At 44.8% G+C, this 12,488-nt stretch overlaps 4 protein-coding genes across 4 annotated transcripts; 1 reads left to right on the top strand and 3 right to left on the bottom strand.

The window, feature by feature from the left end:
• Positions 1-236: 236 nt before the first annotated feature.
• On the bottom strand, positions 237-668 carry VTP01DRAFT_10169 (uncharacterized protein; the record flags this gene model as incomplete). Its single annotated transcript, XM_069378501.1, has 1 exon — positions 237-668. The coding sequence occupies one exon, from the start codon at positions 666-668 to the stop codon at positions 237-239; it is 432 nt and encodes a 143-aa protein (XP_069239594.1).
• A 2,756-nt stretch (positions 669-3,424) lies between these two features.
• On the top strand, positions 3,425-5,766 carry VTP01DRAFT_10168 (uncharacterized protein; the record flags this gene model as incomplete). The annotated part of the gene is made up of 4 exons (XM_069378500.1): positions 3,425-3,731; positions 3,834-3,937; positions 4,034-4,309; positions 4,369-5,766. 4 exons carry the CDS (start codon positions 3,425-3,427, stop codon positions 5,764-5,766), a joined length of 2,085 nt encoding a protein of 694 aa, XP_069239593.1.
• Positions 5,767-6,371: 605 nt separating this feature from the next.
• VTP01DRAFT_10167 (uncharacterized protein) lies at positions 6,372-9,046 on the bottom strand (the record flags this gene model as incomplete). The annotated part of the gene is made up of 7 exons (XM_069378499.1): positions 6,372-6,644; positions 6,712-7,320; positions 7,384-7,760; positions 7,820-8,301; positions 8,359-8,607; positions 8,670-8,793; positions 8,860-9,046. 7 exons carry the CDS (start codon positions 9,044-9,046, stop codon positions 6,372-6,374), a joined length of 2,301 nt encoding a protein of 766 aa, XP_069239592.1.
• A 188-nt stretch (positions 9,047-9,234) lies between these two features.
• Positions 9,235-9,540, bottom strand: VTP01DRAFT_10166 (uncharacterized protein; the record flags this gene model as incomplete). Its single annotated transcript, XM_069378498.1, has 2 exons — positions 9,235-9,278; positions 9,357-9,540. 2 exons carry the CDS (start codon positions 9,538-9,540, stop codon positions 9,235-9,237), a joined length of 228 nt encoding a protein of 75 aa, XP_069239591.1.
• Between the last annotated feature and the right edge of the window lie 2,948 nt (positions 9,541-12,488).

Below are 12,488 nucleotides of genomic sequence, written 5' to 3'. Positions count from 1 at the left end.
GATTTCCTACACAGCGAGGGCTAACGATGGAGATTTACCAAGTACATGTCCAAAACGATACTAAAACCAGATAAAGATCTTGAAATTATGTATTCTTCCTTGAGCCTCATTTCAAGTTGAGCAGATTCGACTTACGTGCACCACCTGGCGTACCTGACGATTTCTATCCAGAAAGCGTCCACCGTGACTCTATTAATTCGTTGCTGATACTGACATTGCGTGATATTGTTTTTTTCTTATTGCTGGATGATTACGTGCTTGTAACGGCAGCGGTAAGCTTGCCACATGCGCTTACCGTTCCTTTTCGACTGCTGATCTGCACGAAGTATCTGTTCGGAATGGACAAGCGTTCCAACAAAATGATCAGTTTCACGGTCTGAAAACATCATTTTCATATCATTGCTAGCCTGAGCGACTTTAATCAAGAAAGGATACCTTTGCAAAGCCTCTATGTCGATATCGGCATAAAGTGCTTCCCCCACACTGATGTTCCTGTCCTCGGTGCGCGGGATTTCTCTGTCAGCCCTTAGTTTTCGAACTGCTTGTGTTCGCCGTAGCAATCTGGCTACATATGCCTTCGCCAACTGCGCCTGATATTGGTCAAACTTCATCTGCTGTTTCCCGCTCTGGTCCAACCTCTGCTGGTTCTTTTGCTGCTGGTGTTGCATACAATCTCTGGCTGGAAAACGCGAAGAGGTCTGCATCCTGGGGATGGATTGGACCGGTAATCGTTTAATATTTTGAAGCAAACATACTCTCTCGCAAAGCATTTGCGAACTTGAAGATCCCTTAGAATCTGGAGGAATTGAGGAATTTCACAAGTACCTTAGATGCTCTCTACATCATGTGGAAAATCATGTACACGAACGACTCTTGGAAATTTTATTGCTTGTTATATCGAAAAAGCAAGATGTGGAATTTCTGGGGAAGCTCGTACCGATGCCATCAATAGAGGACGATACGTACAACTCTCCCAATGTATTTTTTATGCCTAGCAAAAGGCGTCGCATATTCCTGTGCAAAAATTAGAGCACACTGAGGATGCCGAGGAGTCGGACATCGAGCAGGATATATACCTTGCTTGTTTGCTAGCCTTAATGCCAGGAAGATATAATAATTATGGTGCATACTGCATATTTATCCATAAGGCCCGAAGGAAAAAGCTATGCAGCTAGCCATGCTTTGCTGAGCGACCGTAGTAGAGACCAATTGCAGAGGCTGGAATGGCCAAGCAAGTGCCTGCCCTGAAACATTTTCGGGACGGTGCGAAAATCAGGTCCTGTAGTTCGGGTGAGCTAGGAAGAACGGTGGAAATTGTCAATCGAAATGAGCTAGACTGCTAATTATGAAAGGTTCCAGGCTATCGCAATGACAGAAAAGGATATTAAACTCATCGATATACATGTGACCTGGAATTTTGCATCATCCATCGTGCTTTAGATAGCACGACTGCTGCTTACTAAGTGACAGTTTACGGCAGCATTTGTAAAAAATAGCGCCCATCCATTTTAAATGTGAGCTAGACTGCAGAGTTTGCATAATGTTGGAAACGAGAACAATCGAGGCAAGGCCTTACTCAAAAAGATGTACGCTTGTGCGGGGATATGCCCTTTATGAAAACGAAGGTACGGTGCTCCCCCAGGTTTCCAGTGAATCCCAGCAGTCGAGGCAAAGCGAACCGCGGAGCGGGGACCCTTTATTACCTTTTACGAACTTATAGTTATGTTTCACGTAACACTTGATTCCGCACGGGCCATTGTGTTCCTTAACTGTTGGGCAAGAAGACTTGGTAAAAAAAAAGCGAACATAGCAAGGATTGAAGATCGGAATGGGACCATTGCGTAGAAACATCCATACAAATCAGAATTGTGCCCCCATCGAGATTGGCAGATCATAGACTTGCTACAGTGCATACCCATAAAAATAATCAACCAGATCAGTGCGCAGGCATGAGAAAAGAAGCCAAAGAAACTCTATTTTGGCGGCGATAGAGGCTAGAACGTGTCTGTCTTACCTTAACAATACCCAATTTAGCGTGTGAGCTCATTGATCTTCTTTGCACAACCGTTTGTGTACTTGCTTATCAGCATAGCTGTCCCCTTTGGGGTCATGAGACGTTATCAAATTTGCATTTGACTGACGACAACCACATTTCCTGACTTTATGTCTGCTTCATCGTCCACCGCTTAGTATACACGCGATGCAAGATGATCTTGTTTTAGAATCATGTATTTCTATAATGACACGAGACTTGATTGGTTCCTGCCATCTAGCACATCCCTCGCCTACTAACTCCTAGATTGCAGGGACCCAAAGGGGTAGGCTTTTCCATGTGCTTGTAAAATAAGATTCTTCCTAGAGACCCATCGTCATCGTGGTGGGCCTTACTCTGCTGGTACCGACGAAAACGAAAGCAGCGCAGGCGGCAGCTGCCATTATTATTCATTTTGGGATAAGTTTTTTCTTTTTTGCGGGGTCTGAGCAAATGCATACCATCGTACGACGATGGGGTTTTTTTGTCACTAGATTCTATACAGTTTGACCTGTTTGCTGCAACGATTGGTTGAAAGAACACCTTGGCAACAATTTGGGGGTTTACACAGATCAACAATGAAAGCCCAGCGGGGTACACACACCCGTGTATCAATGTTTTTCCGTCCGGGACATACCGATGGGTTCAGCTAAAAGGTGAGAAACGATATGTGGAGACCCACGCAGAAAAAGAGCCAGAGAACAGGGATTCCGAAGAGTCGAAGAAAAAAAAAAAAAGAGAAAACCATGTGCGTGCCTTGTTGGGGGCTGAGCCATATGACCTACATGGGCCATGCTTTTTTGCTGGCCCAACGCAATGGGTGCACCCCGCGGGGTTGCCTTGACTACGTGCTGGTGCTGTTGGTGTGGTCGAAACCCCTTCATTGGCCTTATATAGAGGAAATATATCATACAGAGTAGAATAAAAGGGGGGTTCCTGGCACACAGTGTCCTTTTACCTCGGACAGCAGCCGGTGGCCAATGGAATTAGTCTTATATATAAAAAAAAATTACGTTTTGTATTAGTTGGATCGGCTCGGTCCGGCTGGGTGAAATCGGGTAACATTGTGAAGAAAAGAAGGCGTTGTTCCCAGAATGTGCTGTTGGATGTGGGGAACTTGAGTGTTTGCGGAGAAATGGGGGGAAGTCAGCGGGAAGAAGGGGGGGAAAAGGTTGAGATGGGCACCATCGAAATCACCAATCAGAGAACTCAACCGCCACATCATTTGTGTGTGGGGGATGGAAGGGCCCTTCTTTTACCTCGGCTGAATAAGAAATGTCCATATTTAAAACAGGTGTCCTTGTTTTCACCTTTTCTGTCTTTTCTTTTTTCTTCCTCCTCCTCTTCTTCCTCCCAATCTATCCTTTTTCTTCTTCCTTTCAGCTAGGGCCCATGTCCCGACAGTCTTCGTCAGAGCAGCAGCCAAGGCGTGTAAAGGTTACTCTTGCGTGCATTGTGTGCCGCAAAAAGAAAGTGAAATGTGATGGTGTGCAACCATCCTGTTCGCGTTGCAAAAACTCTGGTACCCACTGCGAATATTCGGATCGACCTAGAAAACGTGGTCCCCCCAAGGGTTACGTCGAAGTCATTGAAAACCGTGCACATCGCATCGAGACATTGCTAGGTAACAAGAAGATCGATCCACGCTACGTTTCTTCCTCTCCCCCAACTGCTGCTATTGCAAGTCCTACTACCGCCGGTAATTATATAATGCAAAATATCCCGCCACACGCACGCACACTTTCAGCCTCATGCTAAAATATCACACTCTCTTTTTCTTCTCTGAATATACGCCGCGCAGCTCCTGCTTCCTCCTCATCATGTGCCAATGAAATACAGAAATTGGTTGCAGATGCTGTCTGCACAGTAGAAGTCAAGTTATCCTCGATCCAAGCAAGCTTGCCTGTACGTTTGTCGTTTCAGTATTATTTTCTTTTACATTTGTTGCCAAGGACGTTTGTTTTTTTCTGATAAGTTCCATCTTTTTCTGTTTTTCTCTAGGGCAGCCAAGGCAGCGTTTGCGATTCTTCCCCCGTTGAAATTGACGACTGGTGCGACAAGTTTTTCAAGCATTTCAATGTCCTCTTTCCCATTTTGTCAAAACCGCATTTCATGCATCAAATCGAGCAGGACCAGATCGATCCAAGGCTGCGCTGCGCCGTTTACGCCGTTGGATGTCGATACGCCAACCCGAGGGAGCAAAGCGGCAAGATCTGGTTCGACAAGTGTCTTGACATGCTTTCATCATGTTCGCACGATAGTATTTTGACGGTGCAGGTAATTTACAAAAAGAGCCACATGTGGAAACAAGCATGATGCTCACGTGACCGATTCAGGCATTAGCCATCATTTGCTGGTATGCTTACCTCATAGGTGATCTGCAGAAATGTTGCGCGTTGCAGCAAAAATTGGCCCAAGCTGTCCAAAATGCGAATCTCGCGCAAGAATCGGCTGGTCACATTGTCGATCAAGAAATGGCTCGACGAGCGTTCTGGGTATCGGTGGTGATAGATCAATGGCTTGCAGTTTGCACTGGCCACCGGTTCTTGACATGCAAAGCAAATGTCAAGCAACCGCATCTGGAAGACAGTCAGCTGTCTGCTATCGACAGCCGGAAACTGCAACTCCATCAGCAGTCGTCGCCGCCCAAGCACGAGGATGATCTGTCTGTTGAATCTGCTCTTCAGGTGGCAGCGTTTTCAGAAATGATCAAACTATCCAACATTGTCGGCCAGGCACACTACGCAGCAGCAGACTCGTCCTTGGAAACCGCGCTGACAGCTTGGCTCTTGAGTTTACCGCCCTACTTGGAATACGGCAGCAAATCTAGCACGGATGGAAGTCCTCCCTCAGCCGTTGCCAGGATATTCCATATCCTCTACTACACTGTGCAAATCTTGCTTCATCGTGATCGCCGCTCTGATCCCTTTAGCAGCATCTGCACAACAGCCGCAAACACGATCGTACATATTTCTGAACAGATGCTCCACGACAGCCAGGACCGATATCTCCACAATGTATTCGGCCTCGCTTTGACACTTGCATCGTCAATCCACCTGCGCGACGCACGCGCTTCAAAGAATACGCACAACAGCTTGCCAGCGGAAATTAATCTTGGCAAAAGCTTGCGGATACTCAAAGATGCAAACTGCACAGTGCTTTTGCAAGTCGACTTTGACAGGCTTTTGCATCGATTCCTAGTCGGCCGCTGCGGTATCGTGATCGATGGTCACCATGACAATGCCTCCTCGCAACATCACCATGCGCCAACGCGAACTGTCACCAACAATATGAAGCGGCCTTGCGTTGTGGATGATCTCGAACGTGCTGTCAAACGCCCCTCTTTTGACTTTTCTCGCTGGTTACCTCCGGAAATGATGCAGGAAACCCAACGCCTGTCGACACCTGCTCACCACGAAGCGCCTTCCATGTCGACAGGTATCGAGACGACTACGACTACGACTACAACAACGGCAGCAGCAGCAGTTGCCGCCACGTCTTCTCCCGCTCTCTGCATGGCGGATTTGTTGGCCGAACCATGCTACTGGTTGCAACACGAGTTCCAACCTTCCCCACATTCGCCATCTATCACTACAACCGGAGCATTGACCAACTCGCCCGAAATCAGCACACCCGCAGGCTCGTCCTACCATTCGTCTTTGGATTTGTTCCAAAAGGAATTCGACAATGTCTACACTTTCTGTGCACCTGACCTGCTCAACGAATTCATTTAATCCCTCTCTGTCTACCTTTCTTCGTCAATATCCCTGTCCACTCGTTTTACTTTCACTCACTATTGCCTCTTCTTTCGAAACATGCATTTATCCTTTATTATTTGCTGATTTACTTTTTGTTCCTTATTCCTTCCCATGCTCCAATTCTTCTTTCCATTCTTCTCTTGCGGCTCTTTCTCCCCATTGTTTTTATACGTTATCTTTCTCTTCTTTTTCGTTATCTTTTTTTTTTACCTTTTGCTTTTACGATGTTTATACCGTTCCTCACTACAGCTATGATCATCCTTTTCTACTTTGGAAGCAGTTACTCTATTTTGACATGGACAAACTCATTTATATAGTTATTCAACCATTTTTACGCCATTTTCCTCTTGTCTGTTGCATTCTCTTAAATATCACTTTGCATTTTACAGTAAAACTTTTCAAACATTTGACCTTGAATGATACTGTTACACAGCACGGACATGCATTTGACGCGCTGCATGCTTAGTATGGATGCATTACAAAATTAAAGTATGTGTAGACGATCATCGGCTACAGATGGAGAACAAACCTATATGTAATGTTTTATTGTCCTTCTCCTTCTTCCGTTTTTAGAGATCATTTTACAGTTTACCCAGTTCTTCTACCAAACTATTGACTTGATCAACAGTAGAAATATAGTTCTGTGCTTCCGTTTGCTTCTTGCCCACGGTGCTGGTAATTGCTTGCGGAATATCATTGAGCAAGGAGAACACAACTTCGTCGGTCTTGCCGTCGCCGATGCAAAGAATGAAATCAAGGTTTGGAAGTTGAAGATCCTTTAGGATGCTGCGCACAGCAGTGGACTTGTCGATAGATGAGGGTCTAAGCTCGAGAGTCTTGTTACCCAGAACGATCTAAAAACAGATTATTGTTAGACAAGCTGTGCTGTATCTCCAATATCCAGCTAATATATCCACTTACAGAAAGAGCCATGTGACTCAGTAACTTTTCAAGGTTTACTTGCAGTTCAGTGGCTTGCCAGCTACCGAACTCTGGATCAGCGTTGCGATAATGCCATGTCAGGTTGATTTCCTTTTCCTCAATGAAAGATCCCGGAGTTCGCTCCGTGTAATGCTGGAAAAGCGGTCGAATGGTTTCCTTCCAGGAAGGATCGATCTGCTCGACCAGGCAATACCATTTGCCATCTTCTTCTTTGATCAGCTTGCCGTCTTGACCTGATGATTGTGCTGGGTTGATCTTATCCCGGATGCTTGCAGGATGCTTGTAGAAACAGCCGTGCTCTGCAGAGAGACCTACACCAGTCGAATCAAACCAGGCATCCAAGTGTTTTCGTCCACGACCAGACAGAATGTATACGTAGGTATCCGGCTGTGATGCCAAAGTCTTCAAGTGATCCAGCACTGTCTGTGAAGGTTTTGCAAACTCTGGCAATTTGTGCGTTGTAGTCAACGTGCCATCGTAATCCAAAAGAATGAGTTTCTTCTTTGAAGATTGCTTGTACTTGTCCAAAACATTCTTAAAGTTAAGCTCAGGAATCGACATGCGCTGACCGAATTCTTCGCTTATACGCTAAATTTGTGTATGTAAGCATCTTGGTCGTGAGTTGCCCATATGGCTTCTATTCCCACTTACTCGCAATTCGTTGACAAAGCTGAGACCCCAGTAAGCGGCCGTGTATTTTGTCACATATCTGTAGAGCTTCTGATGGTTTGCCTTCCGCACATCATCTGGCATTGTAACCGCCTCGTAAATGGCGTTTGCAAGCTCCTCTGTATTCCAAGGGTTTACAATGATAGAGCCGTTCAGAGACTGGGCAGCACCGGCGAATTCAGACAAGATCAAGACGCCATGCGTATCCTTCTGCGCGGCAATGTACTCATAAGAGACGAGGTTCATACCATCACGAGTTGAAGAGACGAGGCACACGTCCGAAGCAGCATAGAGAGCAGTCAATTCGTCAAAAGGAATGGACCGATGCATGAAATGGATAGGCACAAACTCGACGGTTCCTGCAAAGCCAACGCGTCAGTACCATGTATTAAGCTCGAGATGCATATTATCAATCTACCGTATTGTCCATTAATCCGACCGACGAGTTCATTGATAGTACTTCTGAGATGTTGATACTCTTCCACATCCTCGCGAGACGGGATGGCAAGTTGCACAAGTACAACTTTGCCAACCCATTCAGGATGCTGACTGAGGAATACTTCCATAGCATGCATCTTTTGCGGCACACCCTTGATGTAATCTAAACGATCGACACCCACGATCAGCTTGCAGTCGCCGAATCGGTTCTTGAGCTGAGAGATCCGGTTTTGCACCTTGGACTCGGCCAGATTCTCCGTAAATTTGTCGGGATCGATGCCTATTGGGAAGGTGCCGACATGAATGTATCTTCCTTCGAATTCTACACCATTCGGCATAGTTGAAAGTCCGAGAATGCGAGTGCAAGAGGACAGGAAGTGTCGTGCATAATCGTATGTGTGGAAGCCAAGCAGGTCGCTTTCCAACACGCCCAAAAGAATCTCTTTTCGAACAGGCAAGATTCTGTCATCCTAAGTAAGAACAACTTTGCGTCTCTCGGAGGCCACGTTTAATACTTACCGGTAAATCTCACTGCTTGGGAACGGGGTATGCAGGAACCAGCCGATCTTAATATCCTTCTTGGTCTTTTTGCGAAGCATGGCAGGAAGAAGCATCAAGTGGTAGTCCTGGACCCACACTAAATCACCATCTTCAACTATCTTGTCGATAGCATCGGCGAACTGCTGGTTGACGCGTTGATAACCTTCCCACCACTCTTCGTTGAATGAGATCTCTCCCGGGTGATAGTGGAAAAGTGGCCAGAGAATACTGAATCCGCAAATATCCAGCTTCAGCTAAAATGCATCTACTAATGCAAGGATATCCATTACCTGTTCGAGAAACCGTTGTAATGAAGATCAGCTAGCTCTTGGTCCACAAATACAGGCATCGTGGAAGTTTCTTGAAGCAGACGCTCTTCGACATTTTTTCGGTCTTCCAAGGGTATGTCTTGGCCTGCAAAGGGAAGAGATGGGTGTTAGCTCCACACTGCCTTGCTACACGGTCCCCAAATCGCCCTACCTGGCCAGCCAATCCACGTAAACGACATCATTTTCTTGAGGCCACTCAATGCAGCGACCAGACCACCGGAGGACATTTTGAATTCATACTGGTTGGTAGCAGTGTCCTTCTTGACGGTGACTGGTAGTCGGTTGGAGACAACGAGAAGACGCAGGTTTTTTTCGCCGTTGCTATTTTCTGCTGACATATTGCCGAGCGGGAGAAAGGAAAGAGAACGAGGATGGGTTGGTTCCTTGTGTTTCCAGAAGAAAAAATGCAGCAGAGCACCAGCAGCGACAGCCAAAATCCCGCCTCCCGCCCGCGTTCATGCTGACGTTATGGTGAGGTTCACGGGTTTCAGCTCGGACAAAGTTCAGTTAGCTTCCGGCACACGGTCTAGTCCTGGCAACCACGTGCCCATCCTTCAAGTCGCAGCTGTGCTACAGTTGTCCGGTGAATACAACGATGCTATCGCTTCCGGGTATCTCCCCATTCGCTGCAAAACTCAACTGTCGTACGTTGTGATCTATAGATCCTATCGTGTCTCAGATGGCGGAACTTGCTGTTGGAATTCTCTAGATAATCACTCGTAGCAGCCTCTGCTGAGGTTCGGGATCTGTTGACCGGTGCTAACCAGTATTGCAACTTGGTGTTGTTGGTGGCCAGTGCGAGTCCCATGCTTTTTGTCTGCCTGCCAATCATCGGGATTTCAAATGGCACACGTACTACAGGTTTTTTCAAAAATTGTTGGCGCATATATCCACAATGTGGATTTGCACATTTATCAATCTATTTTATAACCAAGCATCACAAGAAAATGGTTAGATCGGCAACGCAAAAGGGATCTTTGCTTCATCGTACTCCATTAGATGGAACTATTTATTCACATTTGGGACATTTTGGTGACGGCATTGCTTACTGCATGATGTCCTAATACCTTTATGAAAGAAACACGTGACAACTTATCAATCACAATGATATTAAAATAACAATACAAAAGTAACAACCATGTTTTAAAATCCTGAAAAGTCTAGAAAAGCCCGTACCATCTGACTACAGCGATAAGAATTATGTATGCAAATGTTTACGTTTTCCTAATTACAGTATTCGACCAAATTCAACCAACCAATTTTATTGCATTACGGAGACCACCATACTTAATTGTTGTATGCATCGGTATCTCCTTGCAAAAGAAGAGATCCAAGCAAAGTATACAGCTGTTATTCATTGACGATAGGACGCATGACAAATGATGATTTCATACATATGATATCACGAGAAGAGAAGTGATAGATAGATTGGCATTCATATTTTCTTTCTGTGCTCCTTCATCCATGTAGTGAGCTAATTCTAGTTCTCCACGGCGAGTATATATGTATTTTTTGATGGTCACTGGAAACAATCATTATAACTTAACTCTTTCTGGCAGGCACCATGAAGTCTTCTTTCTCATTCAATATTTGCAAGAACAGTTCTACATGCTGAATAGGAAGCCTTTGTCGACGTAGTCATACAGCACCCGGCCTACCCTTCCCGCCTCTGTGCCTGGTAAACAAGTTGATATTCTCTTTTTAGACGTAGGCTAACTCGCAAGGACGTTTGACGCGATCGAGCTGCTGATTGAAATTGCAGCAAGGGTTTGCTTAATGCAGGTAAGCAGCTTAAGGAACCACTGGCGGGTATAATTTAATACTAACCATCAAATTTAGCTGTAACTGTTGTGAGTTAGAGGTTTCTAGCGTTATTTATTCCTGAAATATTATAAATTCCTCCTGTCAAATCGTCTATGACAAAGGATCTGTGAAGCCCTCTTTTTCGATGTTTAATGGACTCCTAACAATACCAGTTCCATTCACGATCGCTATGCGGTATATTATCATGAAGGCTGTCACGCATGTGGCATCAACTTTAATTTCTGTCATACGCAGAGTCGCGGGGAGCGCTTTTCTTCTATTATAAGGAACTAATAGAAAAATACTCTAGGTGACAGTACTTCCTGACAATTTCTCTGGCAGATCTCGATTCCACGCAAAGTCACATACATTTTATCTCGCTACTTCCATAACATCGTCCGTGCTCTGCAGCCCGGTAGAAATCTATTCCGCAAAGGGATATTGGTTCGTGATTGATTATCAATTTTCAGAGCATCCACAAACCTACGGTTGAAGGATGTTTGTTTGTCCATCACCGACAGTACCCAGTACAGGATGGTAACTATATTGAATGACCATGCATCCTGGACGATATGAGATATCCGCTGTGCTTCAAATTTGACTTGTGTTCCTTTAAAGTATCAGAAAGGTACAAGCAGAGTTCGCCCACAAAGAAATAAGAGTCAAGCATTTGATACAAGTATGATATGCTTATCTAAATACGATTCAACTAATCTTTGTCAGTGATGCACTGGCAATAATATTCCAGCATTTGTCAAACATGACAACAATAACCATCCATGAATCAGCCCTCCATACCCTTATTCTCTATTGTAACCTGCTTCATATCAGAGGACATCCACAGCATCGCAGACAAAAACCCGTGTCACTTTAAGCTTCACAAGAAAATCTGGTATCCTCTCGCCGTCTCATTTGGATGCGAAGAAGGGTTTTGAAAGGCAAGCAATAATCTGTATATGGTTCGTCCTTGTCAGAATAAGCTGTAATACTAAGGCAGCTACATGCATATCCGCCTGACGTATTTCGAGCTTATATATGGATGCGTTCACACAACATTTAATCATTTTGGTTCACGCAGTGTTCGTCCTTTCAGATCGCTTTCGTAAAGCACAGTTTTTGGACGTAGACACGCACATTGAAACATTGATTCACCCAAAAAATGGATTAAATGCTGCGGATTATACTGATTTCCGCTTCATTTTCTTTCCTTCGACGATTTTTTTCCGTTCAAGATGATTTACTTTGATGAAGACTATGAGCTTCTTGAAACTATATCTGCAATATTTCTATCTATTGGAATAGCTCTATATCCGGCGTTATTGATTGTAGCATTAAAGAAGGCTAAAAGAGTTGAAGAAAAACTCACAGAAGAGGAAGATTGGGTGATGCATTCTTTACAAGGATGACAGCAGGGGTAAGTCTTCAAAAGCATGAGATGCCGAACAAGCTCTGACTTTCTTCTAGTTGGGAAAAGCAGCGTATGGATCCAGAGGACGATGCAAAACATAAAAGGCAAAAGAAAGAGGGCCAAGCTGCACGCCACGCGGCAAATGCCAACAGCAATGCTGGATCTATATGTGCCTCTTGTGATCAAAGTGGACACTCAAACTCAGCGTCAAGAAAGCCAAACATAAAAGAGCGCATTATTCAAAAGTTTGGCAAAGATCATGAGCGTTCACACCAGAATACCAAATTGCAATTGAAAAATGCAATCACCCAGAAGTCTTCTTGGATGCTGAAGGCCAGTGTCGTCGTAAAATGGCTATTTTATTTCACAAAGTCAGATTAGCATCCCGACGTACATATTTGGACAAAACTTCTGGTATTCCATGTGCCAGCTCATCCTAAGCTTATCTGTATCGAACACTAATACAAAGTTCCCAAGCAATTTCTCCGGAGAACACAGATTCTGGGCTTTGTTCTCGGCTCTCCATCCAGATATTCGATATACATTGAATGTCACAGGTTACAGTGACA

This window comes from Rhizomucor pusillus (genome assembly GCF_041956525.1).
Source record: "Rhizomucor pusillus strain CBS 183.67 unplaced genomic scaffold VTP01scaffold_8, whole genome shotgun sequence".
Lineage (NCBI taxonomy): Eukaryota > Fungi > Mucoromycota > Mucoromycetes > Mucorales > Lichtheimiaceae > Rhizomucor > Rhizomucor pusillus.
The sequence above is the reverse complement of the archived record's forward strand: the minus strand, read 5'-3'. Positions and strand labels throughout refer to the sequence as shown.